Raw genomic sequence first — 23,603 nt, 5'->3', positions numbered from 1 at the left:
CTTCTCAGAAAACGTGTAGTCCCTACTCTGTAGTAAATCAAAGCTGCCTTTGGAGTTGGAGTGTGGCTCTCTCCTTCTTTTCATTCAAGCATGTTGTCAAAAGAAAATATTAAGAGTTTCTGTCTCCTATCAGAAGAGGTACTTGGTATGGGACAGAAAAAATAAAAAAATCTAGGGACTATTGTTGTCAAAACTCTATTATCTTTCCTTTTCATCAGAATAAAAAAACTGGGTCAGGCTGGACCCACAGCTCTCAATGTACCTAGCACACAGCCTCTAGGACCGCTTGTAGCTGCCAATTCCTGTAGCAGGTAGCCAGGAGGGGGCCAGTGCGATCTAGCAGCTCCTACAGCGAACCTGCAATGGCTAATGGAGCATGCAGGGGGTTGAGCCTAGCTGCAGTGGATGGAGCTGTCTGGTGAGGATCCTGTATCTGGGGGATCCAAATGCAGGACTTGGGACGTGCTATAGCAGCCAGAGCCTGGAAAGCCACACCGGCATTTTGGGATCTGACCATATAGGGGCCACTTGTAATGAGAAATCCATGTGCATCTATTTAAGGGGTATTGCTGATTGTTATGAAATGGGTGAAAATACACTCATGAATACAGGATATAGAAAATCCAGTCGCAGAATCCTTGGAAAGCTGGGGACTGATCACAGGCTGCTTCACACCCACCTGAAGCGTCTTCACCACCCGAGAGTGTAACCCACGCCCTCCTCCTTCCTCACAAAAGGACACATAGCTAGACAAGAAGCACGGCCTCTATGGAGCCAGACAGCCCAAGGTCAAGGGCCAGCAAATGCCCACTACACTGTATCATCTGCTGAGTGAGGATACAAAGAGTAATAGTCTTTGCCACATTCCCTACACTTTTAGAGATTGTCTTGAGAATGAATTCTGATTTTATGTTGCTTAAGGCCTGAAGATGAGGGAAAACATTTGCCACACTCTTCACACTTGTAGGGTTTCTCTCCAGTGTGGACTGCCTGATGTTCCTGAAGGTATTTAAAGCGTGAAAACCTTTTGCCACATTCTGAACACTTGTAGGGTTTCTCTCCTGAATGAATTATTTGATGTTGCTTCAGCATTGAAGGATAGTAAAATGATTTGCCACACTCTTCACACTTGTAGTTTTTTTCATCAGTATGAATTTTTTGGTGTATAAAAAGTGATGAGTGCGTATTGAAGGCCTTATGACATTCTTTGCACTGGTAGGGTTTCTCTCCTGAATGAATTCTTTGATGTTGCTTCAGCATTGAAGAACAGTAAAATAATTTGCCACATTCTTCACACTTGTAGGGTTTCTCTGCTGAATGGATTCTTTGATGTTGCTTCAACATTGAGGGATAGTAAAATAATTTGCCACATTCTTCACACTTGTATGTTTTTTCATCAGTATGGTTTTTCTCGTGTATAAAAAGTGATGAGCGCGTATTGAAGGCCTTATGACATTCTTTACACTGGTAGGGTTTCTCTCCAGTATGAAGTCTCTGGTGTACAGAAAGTGTTTGATAAGAACTAAGGGCCTTACCACATTCTTTGCACTTGTATGGTTTCTCCCTTGTATAAATTCTCTGCGGTTGAATACTTAATGAGTTATAATCAATGGTCTTGTTGGAAACATTATGATCACTGGATGTTGTTCCTGTTGAGCAAAAGTTGAGATATGAACGAAAGCTAGGAAATATTCTCCATACTTAATCTTTTAAAAAGGAAAGATTTACTCATACTATTGAAGCATCAGTGAGAAACTACAGTACATTTCAAAACTATAGGCACTAAGCATAAATGATAAAATATTGTAGGTAGAAATGATATATACTTCCACTAGGAAAAGGGCAGAACTAAATAGAACACAGACATCATGGCATATTAAAGTTTAATAGTGAAGTAAGTTGTAAGGGCATTTTATTAACAGAAATAAACCCACTAAATGAATAGAGATTTTATATATCTAGGCACCCATGATTATAAAGTAACCAAGCCTAGAAAGAGGAAGTGAATTGTGATTGTGTGATTTTGAGGTATCATCTCAATAGAAAATTTTCATCCTCCACATCTTAGTTTTATTTTGGAAGTTACAAAGGATATGCTGTACAACAAGAGGATGGTCCACAAAAAGGGTAAATTTATAGCTCAAAATTTCATGACATTGGTTTGTTTATGTTTCATTTGGATGATAAGAAAATATACACCTGAAAATACTGGGTCGTGATTAAAAACAAAAACAAACAAACAAAAACAGCCGGTATGTGGTGGCGCAGGCCTTTGATTCCAGCACTTGGGAGACCAAGGCAGGTGGATCTCTTGTGAGTTCCAGGCTAGCCTGGTCTATAAAGCAAGTTCCAGGACAGGCTCCAAAGCTACACAAGAAGCCTTGTCTCCAAAACCCAAAACAAACAAGCAAAAACCTTCAGATTCACCTGTGCATTACACAAATTTTGCTGAGATAACATATTTATCGCTGAATAAATGGGCAAAATTACTTATTTCCTTTTTTGTTTTTGCTTATTGAAGACAAGGATTCTCTGTGTAGACCTTACTGTCCTGGGACTCACTATCTAAGCCATACCTAGGAGCATGCATTTTAAAACCACAAATTTTTGAAAGCTCAATGGTGAGCTATTAAATGTACACTCCTAGGTACAGACAGTTTTAATCTTTGAATATGTACACACATAGGGTATGTATTTTAAATCCTTATTATTGAGTGTGTGATAAAGAAAAACTTTAGAAGGTATCTTCATCAAAGGCAAAGAACCCTGCTGATGTCACTATTGTCAACATGAATATAAGTGACATGAAAGAAACTCATGTATGAAGTTACCTTCTTACAATGGTTTCACACCTAGTTATTTAGAAATGTGTGCAACTTTCCAAATGTATAGAAAACACTAGAGTCAGTGGGTGAACTGCTCAAAATGACTCGATTTTGCCTGAGTTTTATTCAACTGCTCCCCCAACCAACCAATCCTGCTGAGAAAATGTTTTCATGCAGCCTTCCTGGCACCTTTGGAACCTCCATTGTTTTACAACAAAAATGAATCAATGGAACTAAAAGTTTTAGCCTTCACGCCCCTGTTTTGTGTGTGGTATGATGGAATTGTGGACTTGCCTTTATAAACCCAATCAAAGTAGGATGAGAGAGTGTTGGAAGGACCAAAGCATTTACAAACAAACCCAACCTTGTCCTTCTGGTCCTCCAGTGGGGTAGGTGTGGGTGGATGTTTATGTCTGGTCCAGATTCTGGAGGGGGAAAAAAATCCCTGACAAGAACTCCCTCCCTGTGTCTCCTTCTGAAAGTAAAGGTGTGGACTGGAGAAGCAATGGATAAATTTTTAGTTAAACCCAGGTCTTCCTTCATTCCTATGGATGCTGAATGAGTGAATACATAGTACCCTCCAGCTATGGCTCTGTGACATTTTCTGTTGCTTTCCTGATGCCCTAGTGGAACAATCAGTCACTCTCTGGGATCACTTGGATTCAAGGCTCCTGGATCTGCTGTCCCCTGCCTGTGCTCCATGAGCCATGTGCCACCTTTTCTGAGGCTCTATTAGTGGGCCTGGGCAAGCCCAAGTCTATTCCTCTTCAAGCTTTTCACCCCCGGCCCCGAGCTCTCCCTTATGGTATTCCTTATGATGATACAGCCACTGAAAGGAGAAGGTCTGCAGGACTGGGTTAGATTTTATAAAGAACAGTATAAAGGGATCAGGAGGTTAAAGTTCCTAGTCCACCACGGACTGTGTTTATCTTTAAAGTTTGTTTGCTAAAAAAGATTTTAGCTCAAAAAAAAAGTAATTTTAGAGTGTGAAATTTTTAAGAGATAAATTACTTTCATTTATTAAGTCCTAATATGATGAGAGTCACTATTTTGTTGTAAGATGTTACAACAAAGGTAATTAAGACAAAATAGTTAATGAGTCACATAATGAATAATGAAAAATACTTAGTTCCCAAAGTTGTGTTTATAGTCATGCTAAATATAAATATAATTCATTTATAGACAAAATATTAGGGGGAAAGAAAATTTTCTACCTTCCATTATTCATACTCTGTACATGTCATCAAAGGTAAGCCCAAAGCAGGTAACTGAAACAAATTCAAGTTCAACTTTCTTTTCGTTAATATGGAATAATGTTAAAATCAGGAGTACTTAAAGTAATTGGTTATTGGCTCAGGAGTGGTGACACAGCTTTAATCCCAGTACTCAGGAGCAGAGGCAGAAAGATCTTTTTGAGTTTAGTACCAGCCTGGTTTATAAGGCCAATTCTAGAGAACCGGGACTATACAAAGAAAAACACAACAATAACAACAAAAATAACAAAGAAAATCCACAACACTGGTTATAGAAACTGGATGCTTGAATGTAAGCAAATCTACACTACACTTGCATGGCAGGACACATCCACAATCAATTACTATGCTTGCCCTCAGTTGGGACATAGACCTAGCAGACTAAATGGCATTCTATTGTCAACCCAGCATAGGGATGCATGGGAAATAGGAGTGTCAGTATCTGCTGCTCATGTCTCCCTCTGGTCTGGAAACCAGAGCAGGAAATCCTAATCCTTATCTGTAGGGAAGATGAATCACTCTTCATGTCCCACCAGACAGGGGGTGGACTCCCTCACACCGAGGAGGATCTTAGATTCTTCACCACACTCTAAATGTGTCAAGTAATGGAGACACTCACTGCAACTTGTCAGCACTCCATGTTTCCTGAACTGACAGTTGAGGGTACTGAGAGGAACCTTGTACCTATGCCTGCCACCCAACTGGTATGGGAACTACACTCTAGTTCAAACGGCAATGCCCTGTCCCCTGGCTTTGAATTTCCTCCTCTTAACAAAGCCAATCCCAGGGCTGAGATGTCAATGCCTGATTGTGTATAGAATCCTCAGCAAAGTGGTAGATAAGACATGACAGAGGCTCAACCACAGGGCCAGTACACACAACAGGGTCAACTCTGGGCAGTACTGAAATTAAGTCACAAGTGCCATATGTGGACACCACATCAGTATAGATGGCCTGAGGAGGAGGTGAGGTGGACTGTGAAAGTTTACCCAGGGCAGTCATTCTAGTCACCTTCCAGAGACATCTGGGACCAGCTCCTCTGCTGTGGAACCCTCTTTTTTGGTACGATATTAAACTGCATCACTGTCATTGTTAATGGCTAAGCAGGATTTTCTGGGCCCAGAGAATGCTGGGAAAAAAGGCAGAGTGAGAGATGTCCCCAGCAGCTGCAGTGAGAAACAAGATGAATGTGCTGTGTTGAAAGAAGGTCCTGCCATGAAGCAGAAGGCAGATCAGAAATGTAAAAACTAGCTAAAAATGAGCCTAAGCTATTGGCCACACACTTAAAATTCATATTAAGTCTGCACGGCTGCCTAGATAGGAAAACTTCGCCTACAAATGGCATTTTAATGTAAGTACACTTTCATCCACATAAGACTTGAGAAAGCTTTAAAAGTTTCTCAGCACAAAAATGGATGAAAACACACTTCCAAGACTCATGTCTATATGTGGGTTACAGTACATAAATGCATATTCTGGCAGCTAGCCCAAGTCCCACCAGAGCTCTGCATGGTGATCTTGGAATTTTGTTCATGCAGACAGAAAATGTTATAGATACTCAGTAAAGACAGATTCAGGTGGAAAAAAGGGACCATAAGGTCTCTTCATCCAATTGGACTTATGGTCATATTAGTCATAATGCTTCCTATAGGACTAGCCACACTGGCTACCCTGAGCTGAAACAAAACATTACTAGCTCTGGTGTATCTGAGAACATTGGGCCTATACATAAAAGTTTATACTTTTTCTAACAAGTTGTGACTGGAAATATATTCAAATAAAGTTAGACCTAATATACAATGAACGTATTAATGTGAAACCAAAACAAAACAAAGAAAAAAAACAAACAAAAGCATGGAGCACTAAATCACTAAAAGGCCTACACTGACAAACTGCGATGACAGAGAGGCACACTATCACTGTACCCATATCCATTTCATGGGCATCCCTGAATCAACAATATAAGGCCTTGTAGGTCATCCTGTCCTACTCTTCATAGGTCTAATTGTCAGGACCTACTGTACCCACTGGTGGTAAAAGTATTGAAAAGAAACAGTCTGTTAAATTCATGTGTCTAATGCCCAATATAACCCCTTCTACAATATGTTAATGTTTTGAATCAGATGAGTGGGCAATGAGCTATGCGAAGTGACTCCAGTTTGTCTGAGTTTTATCCAACTGCTCACCACACCCAAATTGTTCTGATCAGGACTAAAACTGTTGAGGCTCTGTCACTGCCTGCCTCTCTGTGATGGAATTGTGGGTTTGGCTTTATGAACCCAATCATGCTCACTTTGGTGTAGAGATCCTTCTGGAACGAGTCTGCTGTCAACCTCTGCAAAGAAATGACTCTCGGTCTGACCAGCACCGAGTTCTCTCCCTGAGTCTTACACTACAGCGGAGACTCAACAAAAAGAAAAACCTTGGAGGTCACTGTAAACAGAAGCACAGCTCACTGTTGGGGAAATACAAAGCTGAAGAGACTTAAACCATCATAAGCATCTGAGAGATATGCCTTGACGACAAAGCCATGAAGAGAGACCTAAAGAATGATCCCCATAGAACCATGTTTCTAGGCACATGGGAAAGCCTGCCTTTCTGTTGGATATCTGGACCTCAGTTCTGACCTTGACCCCTCATTAATACACACCTAGGTGCTCGGTGGCTCCTGCTTGTCTGTTCACACCTGGAGGCTCTTGTCTTTGCTCCAGAAATGTCACCAGGTGAGGCTTAGGGACAGCAAGACCTGTTTATAGAAAAGGGAACAAGATTGTGTAGGTGTTCTTCTACTGGGAATTGACATGTGCCTTCCAATGCATGGCTCATAAGGAAAGAGATGATGTAATAAATGACTCCAGACAATCAGTTCCATGTTTTCTGACAGGATCACTGCCGTACATAAAATAATTAATTACATCCAGATTCTGAGTTTCATATAAAGACAGAAAACATGAAAAATAAATTGTGACTTTCATTAACAAGTTTACTCCATGTCTCATGCCACTGAATTTCTAACAGTCCCACTAGAGTGAAGGAAACATACATCCAACACAGGTTAATACAAAAACAGAAAAAGAGTGAAATGATTTCTATTCTTAATTTATTTTTTATTTTTATGTGCCATGCTGTTTTGCCTGCATGTATATCTGTGTGAGGGTGTCAGATCTTGGGATTACAGACAGTTGTAAGCTGCTAAGTGGGTGCTAGAATTGAACCCCTGTCCTCTACAAGAGCAGTCAGTGCTCTTAACCATGGAGCTTTCTCTCATGCACCAAAATGATTCATATAGAAATCTTTCTAATATTTATGAAAATGAAGCATATGAAACTCATTGTTGAAATGTTCCCGTGAGATACAATATACAAAATGAGGAAGCCACATGTTGATGGTGAAAAAAGAATTCACTGTGGATGAGATCCTCACCCAGGAAATCAAGGTGGCTGTAATTCTCCAACATCACATCCCTGTACAGATTCCACTGAGCAGGCTCCAGGCATTCCCACTCTTCTGGAGAGAAATCAATGGCCACGTCCCAAAAGGACAGCATCTCCTGAAACAAAGGTCAATGAATGATAATCCATTTTAATTTAATTAAGACCAGTAATGATATCAATACCAAGAGCATTGGGCTGGATAGTTCTCCTGTCAACTTGACACTAGCTAGGGTCATTTGAGAAGAGAGAAACATGATAGAGAAAATGTCTAAGACTGTCCTGTAGCCAAGCTTAGAGAACATTTTTTCTTATATATAATTTTTTATTTAAATTTGAAACAAGCTTGTTTTATATATCAATCCCAGTTCCTGCACTCTCCTGTCCTTCCCTGAGAGCATTTTTTGATTAGTGTTTGATATGAGACACCACAGCCCACTATGGGTGGTACCCACTCTGGGAAGGCATCTTGCCTCAGGTTACAGCCTTGACTTCCCTCAGTGATGGTCAGTTATCTGAAGTTGTAGTCTACAATAAACCCCTTCTTCTCCAAGCTGTCTTTCTTCAAGGTCTTTATCATAGCAATATAAAAAATAACAGATATCATGTGCCTGGGGACACAAATCTACATAATGTTAGAATTTATGTTCATTATATTTTACTGAGCAATGTCCCAGAATGACCTATGAGAATACTCACACATTTTCCCTTTTTTATCAATCAATGAAGTATCATTCAATTATGTAATAAAGAGGTATTTTATAATACTCTCATGGTTAAGCTTTGGATACTCTTTCTTAGTTAAGGTATGGTGTTGTGGAATATTACTTAAAGGTGAGTTATATATGTTTATGCTGTGGGACATTTGTTTACTGATGGAAAGATGTGTTGATTCTTTTAAGAATGTTCAATGTTTTCTGACACAGACTCAGGTAGCCTAGGCCTTGAATTTGCTATGCAGCAGGGGAGGACCAGAGGGTCCTGCCTCCCCCTCACAAATGCAGAGATGACAGGCTGTGCAATAGAGTAGACTGGAGTTTGTTTTCTGTCACAGGTCTGTTTACTTTATGACAGGAATATATACAGGTCTGTGGCTCCTCCTCACCCTGCTGACCCAGCACAAAACTGTTACCATAAAACAAGGCCATGAGAACTTTTCACCTGTTCCTAGGGACCGTGCTCATGGACTACCTCAACAGCTCAAGGGCAGACCAAGAGATGTTGACACAGTCATTGTTAGCCAAGCAGACATCCTGTCTTTATTATAGTTAGTTTACCCTATATTAGGAATGGGGGGATCTCTCAAGGGTTAATAAAACCCAGCCCTCAAGGTAAAGCAGGGTTCAGCTTCCCTAGTCCTCACTTCTGCTTTACAGTGGGCCTTTCCCCCAAGGCCTGCAGTACCTGTGTTCTCTCAGCCATAGTCAATGCTTTTCTGTAGCAGCTGATTTAGGCAGACCTGTGCCTGTTTCAGAATTTTACTCCCATGAACCGTTGGGCCTCGGGTATTTCCTTTCTTAATTCTTTAACTGACAGAGAAAACGAACACAACCAAACCTCAAGACCCTTACACCAGGCAGGACAGAGTACAGGAGGGGTCAGAAACCCCGCTTGCTCTAACATATGGAGAAATCTGACAGCATCCAGGTGAGAATGGCTCAGCTAGTGAGGCATGCTTCCCCACCAAAGCTGCTCAGTGAGCGCTCAGCTCCACCTCAGCAGCAGGCAGTCAGGTAACCATTATTAGCTTGCAGTCCTGGTCACCTCAGCTGACCATCATTAGCTTGCAGTCCCGGACCTTGAGCTATCATCTACTCCGCGCTCCCAAGCAGCTCTTTTGTCTCAGAAGCCCAAGGCCGACTCGGGTTGCACGCCCTAAGGAAACCATCATTCAGGGCACAGTCCCTATAGCCCTCTCCCCAGCCCTGATCCTCAACCTCCCGCGTCCCAGCGGGTTCAGCACAGCACCTCCAAGGCAGCATCTCTGCCCTCCCACCCAGCCCAGGTCCGCTCTCTCCAAGACGGAACCGCACCCGGCACAGAGCCTCAGGCTGCGCTGCACTCTGGACCAACCTCCAAGTCAGAGACGCAGCAGGCGATCCAGAGGGCAGGACTCGCGCCCAACTTTGGGGGAAAAGATGCTCCTGTGCAGACCAAAGCCAGAAAAGACTCTCTAGGACGGTTCTCTGTGATGCTACAGTCTCACTGACTACATTTCCCAGAAGTCGGAACGAAGGGATTTCTGGAATCCTGGGTGGTGATACTTATTCTTTCTGTACTCGATTCTGGCTGCCTGCAGTAGAGATGGGAAGAATCAGGGTGGGCTGGAGAGCTGTTGGCCTGAGAAAAACCAATTGCAGGAATGCCTAATTAAAGCAACCTTAATTTTACAGGAACACCAGGAAGTGGCCAGGAGGCTTTCTCTCCCAAAGTCCGCATTTGAGAGAGTAGCCCCTCATTGCTTTTTGTGGTCCCTTTGTGTGGAAGCGTTAGGGTTCATAGAATACAGCTGTCGAGATAATTAGCTGTGAAAATGGATGATATTAAAAAGAACGGGTGTTCAATAATCATTTTCTTAAGGCAAAAACCAACCATCACAGGTTATTTGTATAAGGCACACGGTGAGCATACATCATGGGGGTCATACAACTTCCACATTGATTGGAACATGGTTTGCAGGGTACATTAGGCTTAGGAATAAGGAAATGATACCTTTCAGCATCGGAGACTTAATAACAATGTATAAAAATGTGGTTCCTGACATGTTTCTACACCCCAAATAGCCTCTCCACCAATGCAGCAATCCAAATCAAACCAAATTAGAAAAGACCCACATTTAGTACTTACAAAGCTCCTGGATGGCCTTCCAGCCCCCAATGGAGGAGAAGAGAAAGAGAGACCAGAAAATCACCAGTCGGGTTTTCTGAGAGGCAGTTAGAATACCCTCTGGGAGTGGTCTTGAGCATCTCTGGGGGAGGGGTAATCATTTCGCGGGCTTTCTGAGATGCTGCAGGGTTTGGAGGGCTATGGGGGAGGGGGCTTCGGTGGAAACTCATCATTACATTCCAGAGTCTTTGTGTCTGTGGTTGCCAGGGGCTGGGGTGAAGCTTCCACCAGAACAGTGTGGCTACTGTTTTGGTTTAAGACAGCAATGGGGACTCAGTCTTTTGTTCACCTCCAGATCCACAGTATGACATGCGTGCCTGTGAGTCAAGACTTTGACATAACTATTAGGCTCAGAGGTCAGTTTTGTTCTATATGTCCTGATTTAACCTTACTACAGCATTAAAATGGGCATTAAATCAGCTGTACTTCAAAATGATAAAGCAATACTGTGTGGAGTGATCTTTTTGCACACTGTGAAGATCTGTCGTTACCAAGGAAACTTGGTCAATAGCTAGGCAGGGGAGGACAAATGGGAATTCCAGGGAGAGAATAGAAAAGAGGGATCTAGCTGAACAAAAATACCAGCTCCAGGCAGACCGAGGTAGGCATGCAAGATGGTGGAGAAGTTTAAAAAAAAAAAAAAGCCATGTGGCAGGTTTTAGATGAATGAAAGCAGATTAAATGAAATTATACTGTAGCTGGGGAAAAGCCTAGGGTAAAGGCCAAGCATTCATAAATACTAAGAAGTCTTGCTGAACCTGTTCCCAGGCTGGATTAACTTGCCCAGCATTCATGCAGAGGAAGGAGCTAGGTCCTCACTTAATTTATGTGTCATTCTTTATTCAAGCCCATGAGAGGCCTGCACCTTTCTGGAGACAGAGCAGTGGATGGATGGTAAGGGAGATAGAAGGGGGGTGGGGTGAAGGGAGTGGAGGGGGGGGATGTAGTTGGTATGTAAAGTACATGAAAAGATGTTAACTAAATAAAATTAAAAAAAAAAAAAGAAATCTCTTTGTCAGCTCTGTGAGCTCATGGACCAAACAAGTGAAACTTGCACGATTAACTAACATAGGAATGAAAAGTATCTTTTTTAAATGATTTATTTCTTTAAATTTCATTTTACAATCCATTCATAGTTTTCTCTCCCACCCCTCCTTTCATCCACCATCCCTCCAGACCACCCCTAGGTTACTCCTCCTCATGGGTAAGGGGTCTATGTATAGTCAACAAAATCTGACACAACAGGTTGGGGCAGGACCAAGCCCCTTCAATGCATTAAGCTGGGTAAGACATCTCACCCTAGGGAATGGGCTCCTACAAGCTATCTCATGCACCAGGTTTGTAACTTGGTCTTACTGCTAGGAGCCCCTCTGATAGCCCCGGCTTCTCAACTGTCTCCCATAGATGGAGTGACCCTGAAGTCTGAACCACTGTTGGTCTAGAGTTATGAGTTTCCACGGGCTTGGTTCAGCCGACTTTGTATAATTTCTCCATCATAACCTTGACCTCCCTTGCTCATACATTCCCTCCTCTCTGACTGGATTCATGAAGCTAGGCCTGGTTCTGGATTGTGGATCTCTGAGTCTGCTTCCATCAATTGCTGGATGAGGACTCTATGATGATAGTTGGGGTATTCACCAATCTGATTACAGGGGAAGGCCAGTTCAGACACCCTCTCTACTATTGCTGGAAGTCATCACTGGGGTTATCCTGTGGATTCCTGGGAGTTACCCCAGCACCAGGATTCTCTTTCCTTGCTCTGCCACTGCATCCCTCCCCCCTCCACGTTGCCCTTCAACTTTCAAATGAAGTTGCATTTCTACAAGATAGAGACTTCCATGGATGTGCTCAAGACTCAGAGCACACATGTACTGGGCTCAAAGTACCAGGATTGCCAATATTGATCTTAATCTCTCTAACAATTACAGCTGATTTCACACGGTCTGTAACTTGAAAGGCACAGTGGTTAGAATGAGGTTGGCACCTATAGGCTCACACAGTTGAATGCTTGGGCACCAGTTGGTAGGAACAGTGTGGGAAGGATTAGCAGATGTGACTCATCATAGAGATGTGTCACTGGTGGGCTTTGCATATGCAGAATCCCAAGCCATCCCAGTTAGCATTGTCTGCCTCCTAGTGTGGATAAATATGAAAGCTGTCTGCTCCTGCTTGAGGAATATACATTCCCACCTGATACCATATTCTCCAGCAGAGGACATTTTTACAATGAAACAAGGAACCCCAAATGATTGATGTGTTCTTTCACAGCAATTAAAAAGACATTTGGTTCTGTGATTTTTTTCCAATGGAAGAGTGAAGGAATGTCTACTCACTTTAGAGCAGGCTCTAATGACAGACAAAGCAAAGTTTCCACTCCAGTCCCTATCTTCATGAATCAGTGTTTATGGGGGTGTTGACAAGACTATGAATGAAGGATTAGAGCAGAAACAGGGATAACTTACATTTAGTGACATCAGCAATACTAACAATCTGACTGAACATCAGGTAAGCACTCAGGTTAGCTGCATGCCTACAGCTCAGTGTATGACTTCCAGGCAGCTCCACTGATGAGGGGTCTCCTCCCTTACAATCCTTACTGTTTGTTGCCTTCAGCAGGGAAGGTTCAGTGAATCTTGTAGTCGTGGGGGAATTTCCAAGGCCTATCACATGCACCCTTCCCAAGAGTTGATGCGGCTCCTTCCAGGATGGAATGTTCCTTCAGAGGACACTGCTACTGGTCACATTACACGCACAGTCACAATGGAGAGAACAAGGAATGAGTCTATTCAGCCCTGCTGATACTGTCAAGGGCAATCCTCCAAAGTTTGGAGCTATATACGTTTAGAGAGATCTTCTTTGCTCAATAATCCACTACTAAATCTCCCTAACAGACATTAGCAGAAGTGTGTCTCCTAGGTCATTTGAGATCTCATCAAGTGGACTGCTAGGTGTCCTGGATGACTGAGTTTGAAGTCAGGTACAGAATAGGTGACATCATCACACACAGGTGTCATGGGAGTGAGTTAGAGATGTACTTACCATTCTTACCATACCTTACCTTGGAACATGGACTTTCCATGGACATGATGGATAGGAATCTGTAGAGTCCCTGAGGATCAATCTGGATATGAGGTGATACTGAAATAACTAACATCCATTTTTTCTGGATTCCCTTTATGTTCGCTTAACCACTTCTCTGTCTTCTACCCTTCTTTCACACTTTGAAGGATTATGGTGTTCATAAACCATATATTAATTTTGTAGGACAAGCACTTTTCTGTATTAGCCTGTCCCTGTCCCTTTAGACCTTGTTTGCAGTCTTAATTCCTCTATGCATTTTACACTTTGTTTATCCTGTTACTTAAAAATCCATTGTTTAGTAGGCTCAATATTGTTTCCCCACTTTCTGCAGTATTAGTCATTTCTTGTGGATACCCTCTCAGTTTTGGTATTTGTAGATACACACACATACACACACACACACACACACACACACACACACACACACACACACACCACTGTTATACCTGATGCTGTAACTTGACCTATGGATCTATAACATCATATCAGTTCCTGATTTATTTAAAGACAAATTCTTTCCTTGGCCATATACAAGGGACCAGTCTATGAAAAATGTAGAGAGCCTGGTTGATGTTTAACTTGTAATGTGACTTAGCAGGTGTTGGAGAAGTCTGTGTGTTTATTAACTTTCTCTGAGTCCCAGAGTACTCCGAGTGGCAACTTTCAGTTGTCATTGCTCACTCAGGATGTGCTGACTCAACTCTGTAAATGGGTTTTTCTTAGGGCTGCCAGCTCAAAAAAATAATAAATAAAACTCCAAATGGAGACTTATTATTAATTAGGAGAGCTCAGTCTATTCCTTAAGGTTTATCCCACTAGCTCTTACAACTTAATCTACTTCTCTTCATCTACATATTGCTAAGTGACTTGTGGTGTTTACCTCTCCTGCAAGTCTTTGTCCCTTGGAGTCTCCCTGCCTTTCTCCTTCTCAGACCTGTCTCTGTCCAGAAGTCTGGGATATTGGCCATTTAGGTTTTTGTGGAACCAATCACAAGCTGACTTTGCCAACACACATCTTCACAGTGTACAAAAAGTTTATTCCACAACACCTGCCTTACACTAATCTCTCAGCCTGAAATGGGCCCCAAACTGACCAACTTATGAAATATTTTTACAGACCACCACCCACTGACTTTTCTGTTTTGGCACATTTTATATTCTCTTGAAACTCACAATCCATCATGTTATCCTGATAATAGCACCTATTACTGAACAGTTCCCAGTTATTATTTATCCCGGACCCTGTCACTCATGAGGTCACAACCACTATTAGGTGGTTCAGTTACCTTAAGGAACCCAGTGCAAGATGCACAGGCTGGAAACTAGGCTTCTTGGGTGGACTCACATCCTGAGGTGAGCGAGGCCAGAAAGGACCGCCTGTGGTGTTCCAGGTGGTTCATGCGTTGGAGGTCCCATGTGGCAAGGTGTAGAGCCTCCACTCTGCTTGTCTGAAACCATAATCACCTAGTAGCCTAAGCAGCCAGCAGGTGTCTATAGAAATGCAGACAAAGTATCCAGTCACTTTTCCCAGCTTGGAGTATGTAGTTCAGCCATGAATATATGAGGCCTCAGGTTTACTGTGGCACAAGGTTGTCCAGGGTCCAAACATTTAAAACAGTGCTCACCCTCACAGCCACAGGAGAGCAGCCTGCAACCAGCATTCCTTCCAGTGACCTCAGAAGTCAATGCAAGCTGGGTTAGGAGCTTACTAGGCAGCCAGGTGGGCATATGCAATCACCCCTGGGACCTTGTGAGCCTGCTGGAGGCAGGTACTGAACTTCAGATGCAGTGAACTATCAACAGGCTGTGCTTAGAGCTACAGAGCTTAGAGCTCAGAGGCTTAGAGCCTCTGAGACCACAAGAACATAGAGTATGTATGCTGCAGCGATCACCGGAACCTCCATGATGACCTCACACCACTGGAACCAGGACTCTAGGGTCTGCATATCTTACTATAGAGACATTTGTACCCCATGTTTGTTGCTTCTTTATTCTCAAATATGAAGAAGCTGAATCAACATAAATGCCTAACAACATACTAATGGAAAAGAAGTTAACAAATATAAATGCATGCTTGCTTATCACACACACACACACACACACCACGAGTAAAAACATATATAGTGTAACAAAAATAACTTTAAATTTGTATCAATATACTATATTCCCCTAAATGATAACAAACATCCATGACCCACCAAATAACCAAAGACCATCCACAACCTGGAAATCTTGGGAACATGGACCTTGCTTTCTCTACAATACTTTCTGCTGTCTGTGAAGGACGTGTATTTAGGGTCCCAGAGAGAAAATTTGAGATAATGACCAAGTCCTGGGAAGACCCACTATAATCTTTGTTCACAGATATCACCTGTCAAAATTCAGGTGGTCCTGCCTGATCAAACCCGATCCATATTAACCCTGAAGGAATCCACAGCCTCTCATCTCCTGTGGAAACAAAACCCCAAAGCATTTATTTCTACTTGAAAAATACAGGGTTTTCTTTGTTTATTTGTTTTTACTTCTTTTTTAAATATTTTGTAGTCTAGTCCACAATCCTATGCCTTTTAGCAGCTATTGTTTGCTTGTCAACAATCAAAACATTCAAACTCAACACAATAACACACAGGATCCAAACACCCTATGTATTTCCCTTCTTAGGTGTCTTTTTTCTTTTATATTATTTTACCATTCACTTTAAAAGCTTTTTTTTTTTTTTTTTTTTTTAACTTCTTTCTGTGAGAGTCTATACCCATTTTCTTTTCTTTCTCAAGCCTACAGCATTGTTTTTCGTCTGGACCTCTTTATTGCATATCTTTTAGCGTTGTTGACCTCATGAACAAACTATAAACTAAGTGCTTAGCTTGAGGCTTTGGCAACATCACCATCACTTCTAAAGCTGTGAAAGTGAAGACTGAAGCTCCAAGTATGGATGGGGGTTTATGACCAAGTCTGTGCTAAACCTTCTTAGAGTTCTAGATGCCAGTGTTTGCAGCATGGCAGGCATTTTTAATTTCTTCCTACTTCACATACTGGCTTCTCGAGGGCTCCCTAGCAGGCAGACTCTCTTAGGGAGCCCTATCCTTTTTTTCTTTTCCTCAAGCTTTCTCATGCCCTATGGAAATCCAAGGCCCATGTTGATACACCAAAATGTTGTTGTCATTTTTTTTTTTTTTTTACACCCAGATCCCAAGTAAACACACAGAGGCTTTTCCCCCCTCCTCAATTATAAATGTTTGGCCTAAGCTTGGTTTGTTTCTTGCCAGCTTTGCTTAATTTACCCCATCTATCTTTTGCCTCTGGCCTTTTCCTTTTCTTACTTCTTGTAGTCTTTCAATCTTCCTCCATGGCTGGCTGTGTAGCAGGGAGGCTAGCCCCTGATAATCCTTCATTTGTTTATGCTGTGGAATGTTACCTTAACTGTAAAGATGTGTTGCAGCTGTATCTGCTGCCTTCGGTACTGATGTGAAGATGTAGAGATGCGTTGCATTTGTTTCATCTTGCCTGCCTAAGGCACCTGATTCGCATAATAAAAAGCTGAATGACCAATAGCTAGGCAGGGGGAGGACAGGTGGGGTTGGACCACAGAGACAGTAAATAGGAAGAGAAATCTGGGCTGTAGGAAAAGGTGAAAAGGAAAAGGGAGAGAGACAAGTCAAGCCTCCAGCCTTGGAGAATACAGGAAAGCAAGTCACACAGAGAAAAGGAAGGGTAAAGAGCCCTGAGGCAAAATGTAAATGAAGAGAAACAGGTTAAGTTAAAAGAGCAAGCAAGAAGCAAGCCTAAGCTAGGAGGCAGAGCAGTCATAACTAGTAAGTCCCCTTGTCATGAAGTGGGAGCTGGTTGGTGGCCCAAGAGAAAGCCTGTAACACTACAGAGGACATTCAAAACAATCTGAGGCTTTCACATTGGATTTGACACTGTGTGCACTGCATATATATTACATGTACTTACATGAATACTAAAACCCATGACGGAGTTGCAACCTGAAAATAGTTGCCGTATGTCTTCTTTCACAACCCATGTTCATTACCTGCTTTAAATCCTTCCTCATTCCTAACATTCAAACTTCATTCTCTTTTCCACTTTACATGCTGTACCCACATAGCTATCTCTTCACATACGCACATGTATTATTGTGTGGATTACACATGAGGTAGAACATGCAGTGTATTTCTTTACGAGTGGCTGTTGTAGAATAATATTTTAAGGTGTGTTACTTTTCTTTATGTTGCACTTGTTGAACTCTATGAAGATGTGCTTCTGTGCCTCTCTAAAACACCTGATAGACAAATAACTGAATGGCCCATAGAGAGGCAGGAGAAAGAGGGTGAGGGGCTGACAGAGAGGACGTATAGAAGGAGAGTAAGGGAGGTGTGAGAAAGAGAAAAGGGGTAGACAGAGACAGAGGCTATCAGGGGCCAGCCACCTTCCCACATAACAAGCCATAGACAAAGAGTAAGACTGAGAGAAGAGAAAGGGACACTGGGTAATGTAAATCAAGAAAAGCTGGCAAGAAGCAAGTCAAAATGAGTTCGGGCATTGATATACAATAATAGGACTCCGTGTGTGACTGATATGAGTGAGGTGTGGTAGGCCTCCCAAAGAGCAAAAATATCATACAACACAAGTGTATATCCATTAAGGTTACTTCCATTCATAAGGAAATCTCCCTCTTGTGTTCTAAGGAAATTACTAACTAGGTCTGCAAAGACTCCAAGCAAGACAAAAACATAGACTCACATACACAGCAAACCTGACCTTAGTTTAAGGTGCTTTGCTGACCACATCTTAGACATTATTAAAAAAACAGAGACTTCCTTTGTGTTACCTATAATGGAAATTAAATCTGGAAGCATACTCGGCCATGTAATATTGAGGTTCATTCATTTCTCTATTATCTCAAAAGTACATATGACATTTACACGTTAATAAACTATTTTTAACAAAACTCAATGATAGAAGGTATGTGATGTGTTGTCTTCTTTCTACACAGCAAAATCAGTTGACTGCTGTATTTCCTTCCTAACTCTAATACTGATGGATAACCAGGGACCAAAGCAGCTGTGATCTCTATGGATGTAGGAAGGAGGATGGGGAGGCCACTGATCCTCGTTCCTCTGTGGTACTCATGGCAAAGCCAACAGGAAGCTACTAGGAGAGTCTGGTCACATCTCATCTTGGCAAAGGCATTCCCCTATATTTCCAGAGGATACACTGCTGAGGGGCCCTGAGTCCTCAGCATCTGAGCCATTCTGGGAATCATCGTACTTGATCTCTCAAGATGCCTTTCTAGTAGCTGTGTGTCTGTAAACTTTAAGACAACCACAGTCATGTCCTGTCATCACTGCCAAAATAGGTCACATTTAGATGTTCAAAATCATCATGGTATAAAATAATATTTTGGGAGAATTCAATACTTATATAATATTTTATTCACATCTCTATATTCCTTTGCCGACTAGTTATATCCCTTAATTAAAATCACCTTACTCTCTCTCTCTCTCTCTCTTTTTGGGGGGGGTTATTTATTCATTCCACTTAGCACTCTCTCCTATGTAGAGGTGTAGGACAGTTGGAGCCATCAATTGCCAATCGCTTTTCCACTCAGGGTGAAGTATAGTGGGCCCTCATGCATGATGGGGTTCAGCTTGTGTAAGTGTTGTCTAGTAACAGTCATAGTATGTTCAAGCATGAAACAGTACTGACATGCCTAGTAACAGTCAGTGTGTTCAGGCATGAAATGGTACTGAAATGTCTAGTAACAGTCAGTGTTCAGGCATGAAATGGTACTGAAATGTCTAGTAACAGTCACAGTGTGTTCAGGCATGAAATGGTACTGACATGTCTAGCAGTGTGTCACTGTTCTAGAAATGTCTCAACATTTCACTGTCACACTGCAGACATCTACTATATCTGGTCTGACATTCCTTCTCTCGCTTCTCCTTCAGGACTCCCTGACTTGGCCTTAGATGTGTGTAAGCAACTTTTTACAATGTGTGACACAGGTGTCACTTTCAGATCCGGGCACTCCAAATATAGTCTCTATATTTGGACTAATTTACATTTATGATTATTCTCCATCTACAGCACAATATTTTCTGGTGGGTGCTGAGAGGTGCCTAACTCCATGCTTATAAAAATGAGACCCAAGGTTCATTTAGTTTATATCAACTTACTAGAATTAATTTCAATTAGTATCAAATTCTTTTTAGGGCTTACCACCTAACCAGGCAGAGTTATGTCACTAAATTAATAACACATCAATTACTGTTTATGGAATAAGTTTTAAATCCAGTCAGAAAATGACTGATTACTCTCATAACTTTCCTGCCATTATTGCATTACAGACACTGTTTTTTATCTGAGGCATAGCAGCTGCACCTGATACTCTAGCTGCCTCACCTGATGACTGGGCCTCTGCAGCTGCTTCTGCTGCCTTGATCCTGAGGCCTTAGACCAGAGGAGCCTTCAGGTTGGGTTAACTAAGCTCTATCTTTTTATCTTACCAATAAGAATTCAGGAGCCAGATGCTGGGTGAAAACCTGCTATCTCAGAGAGACAGAGCTTCCTACACACCAGGGGAGATATTCCAGGAGCTCGAATGACTCCACTGGGAGAAACAACAGCCAATGCCAGATTCCAGACAAACAATGGACAAAGTTATGACATGGTAAAGGTGTCATGGAACAGTTACAGAAGAAAGAGACCCACTAATCAAGGTAGTTTCAAACACACTGCTTGAACAAAGTGTTGGGGTTACTGCAAGGAGAAGTCATCACTGTAGGGTTTCTCTCCAGTGTGAACTCTCTTGTGTTCCCTGAAGGATGGTACATGCGGATAGGCTTTGTGACATTCCTCACACTTGTATGGTTTCTCTCCAGTATGAACTGATGTCCTCTGAGACATGCCCATGAGTGAAAACACACGCTAAACTCTTCTCACTTGTAAAGATTGCCTCTACAGTGAATTCTTTGATGTCTTCTAAGAGATGAAGATGAGAAAAAACACTTGCCACACTCTACATCCTCATAGGCTTTCTCTGCAGTATTAGCTGTCTTGTTCTCAATGAAGAGAGCAGGCTTAGTAAATCCTTTTATAGTCAGTTTACACTTGTAGAGTTTCTCTCCAGTATGAGTTGCCTTGTGGTCCTTAAGGCTTGCATGATAACGAAAGGCTCTGTGACATTGTTCACACTTGTAGGGTTTCTCTTCTGAATGAATTCTTTGATGTTGCTTCAGCATTGAAGGATAATAAAATAATTTGCCACATTCTTCACACATGTACATTTTTTCATTAGTATGATCTTTCTGGTGTAGAAAAAGTGATGAGCGCGTATTGAAGGCCTTATGACATTCTTTACACTTGTAGGGTTTCTCTCCAGTATGAAGTCTCTGGTGTACAGAAAGTGTTTTATAAGAAATAAGGACCTTACCACATTCTTTGCACTTGTATGGCTTCTCACTTGTATAAATTCTCTGTGGTTGAATACTTAATGGGTTATAATTGATGGTCTTATAAACATTATAATCATTGGTTGTTGTTCCTGTTGAGCAAAAGTTGAGATACGGACAAAAGTTAGAAAATATTCTCCATATTTAATCTTTTAAAAAGAAATAATTTACTCATATTTACTAAAGCATAAGTGAGAAACTACAGTACATTTCAAATTCTACATGCACTAACATAGTTGATAAAATATTATAGTAGAAATAATTAATACTTATACTAGAAAAAGAGGCACAACCATAGAACATACACACAATGACATATTACTTGAGGTTTAATAGCTAAGCAGGTTGTAAGGGCATTGTATTAACAGAGATATTATACATCCGGACATGAATGAAATTCTAAAGTAAAAAATCAGGGATAGGAGAAGTTAATTGTGACTTTCTGAATTTCAGCTTCTAACTACAAATTTTTTTATTCTCCACATAGTTTTATTTTGGAGGGTACAAAAGATACGCTGCACAAGAAGTATATGGTCTAAAAAGAAAATCACATCTCAAAAATTCAGATCAGTATCTTATGTTTTATTTGAATGACAAGAAAATATATACCTAAAACAGTGATAAAAAAAAAAAAACCTGCAGGTTCATCTGTGCATTATACAAATTTTGCAGAGACAACAAATTTGTCACTCAATGGAAAAATTACTTATTTCCTTTGTTGTTTGTTTTTGCTTTTTTAAGACAAGGTTTCTCTGTGTAGACCTTGCTATCCTGGAACTAACTATCTAAATCGAGATTCACCTGCCTCCCAAGTATTGGGATCAATGAAGTAGTCCACCAAGGCCAAGCATTAAAATTATGTATTTCTTTTTTGTTTGTTTGTTTTCTGAGACAGTGTTTCTCTGTATTGTTTTGGAGCCTGTCCTGTATCTAGCTCTTGTAGATCAGGCTGGCCTTGAACTCACAGAGATCCATCTGCCTATATCTCCTGAGTGCTGGGATTAAAGGCATGAGCCACCAACTCCTGGCCCAAAATTATGTATTACTAAGACCAAACAGCTATTGAACAGTAAGTAGAGGAACAATGAAGGCATGAAAACAAGAAACTTGTGTTGACCCATGAAATAGACATTCACAGAGCATTGCTGATAGATAATATGTAATTTTGTACTGTTCTTATATCCACCACAATATATAGGGAATGTATAACAAATGACTATAGGTTATACACACCTCCAAAATAATACCAAATTCTAAACTAAAGGAAATTTTCAGAACTTGGTGAGCTATTAAGTGCCCACTCATTGTTACAGTTTTCATCTTTGAATATATACACACAAAAAGCAAGCATTTTAAACCCTCATTACCGAGCATCTGATAAAGAAAATCTTTAAGGATATCTTCATCAAAGACAAATAACTGTGATGGGGTCACTTTCGTCAACATGAGTGCAAGTGACACAAAGGAATCTCGTGTGAATTCAGTTTCTTCCAATGTTTCACACCTAGTCATTTAGAAAGGTGTGAAATTCTTCAGATGTATAGGAAATACTACAGAATTTGTTGCTGAACTGCCCAAAATAACTCTCTTTTGCTTGAGTTTTATCCAACAACTCCCCCAACTCAACAATCCTGCTGAGAAAATGTTCTCACACATATTCACTGACAAATTTAGAAACGCCCCTGGTTTGCATCGTAAACTAAATTGTTTGAATCAATGGAACTAACTGTTTTAGATTTTAAGTCCCTGGCTTGTATGTGGTATGATGTAATTGTGGACTTGGCTTTATAAATTCAATTAAACTAGGTTAGGGAGTGCTGGAATGAACAATGTATTTCCCAACACAAAATCCAACCTTGTCCTTCTGGTCCTCCAATAAGGTAGGTGTGGGTACTTTTGTCTGGTCCATATTCTGGAGACAACGACAACAACAGAACAAAACAAGAATAACAACAACAACCTGAAGGGACTCCCTTCTTGTGTCTCCTTCTGAGAGGAAAGGTGTAGACTGAAGAAGTAATGGATAAATTTTTCAGTTAAACCCAGGTCTTCCTTCATTCCGTAGATGCTGAATGAGTGAATACATAGTACCCTCCGTCTATGCTGTATCAGCTATGGCTCTGTGACTTACTTTCTGTCGTCCTGACCCCCTCGTGGAACACACAATCTGTCACTCTTTGGGGTCACTTGGATTCAAGGCTCCTGGATCTGCTGTCCCCTGCCTGTGCTCCATGAGCCATGTGCCACCTTTTCTGAGGCTCTATTAGTGGGCCTGGGCAAGCCCAAGTCTATTCCTCTTCAAGCTTTTCACCCCCAGCCCCGAGCTCTCCCTTATGGTATTCCTGAAAGTCCTGCAGGACTGGGTTAGATTTTATAAAGAATAGTATAAAGGGATCAGCAAACCGCACTGTCTATTGCCTCCATGGAATGTATTTGTTTTTAAAATGTTTTGGTATAAAAAAAAAAAAAAAACTTTCAAATCAACAATCATAGTTATAGAGTGTAAAATTTTTAATAGAAATAAATTACTTTCACTTATCAAGCCATAATCTGATGAGAGTCACTATTTTATTGCAAGGTGTTACAACCAAGTTCATTAAGACATAATAGTTAATGCGTCACCTAATGAATGATAAAAAACACTTAGTGCCCAGAGTTGTATTTATATTCATA

At 41.2% G+C, this 23,603-nt stretch overlaps 2 protein-coding genes across 2 annotated transcripts in view; both read right to left on the bottom strand.

Moving 5' to 3' along the window:
• LOC127220700 (zinc finger protein 58) overlaps positions 1-23,603 on the bottom strand; it is a 48,899-nt gene that overhangs the window by 16,613 nt on the left and 8,683 nt on the right. The gene's annotated exons all lie outside the window — the stretch shown is intronic.
• On the bottom strand, positions 818-22,988 carry LOC127220797 (zinc finger protein 345). The gene is made up of 5 exons (XM_051182696.1): positions 22,891-22,988; positions 22,298-22,434; positions 20,492-21,022; positions 6,729-6,824; positions 818-1,700 (listed from the first exon to the last, which is right to left on the bottom strand). Exons 1-5 carry the CDS (start codon positions 22,986-22,988, stop codon positions 877-879), a joined length of 1,686 nt encoding a protein of 561 aa, XP_051038653.1. The 3' UTR covers positions 818-876.

The sequence above is a fragment of the Phodopus roborovskii genome, unplaced genomic scaffold (assembly GCF_943737965.1).
Source record: "Phodopus roborovskii unplaced genomic scaffold, PHOROB, whole genome shotgun sequence".
In the NCBI taxonomy this organism is placed as follows: Eukaryota; Metazoa; Chordata; class Mammalia; order Rodentia; family Cricetidae; genus Phodopus; species Phodopus roborovskii.
This window is presented reverse-complemented; position numbering and strand designations above follow the sequence as displayed.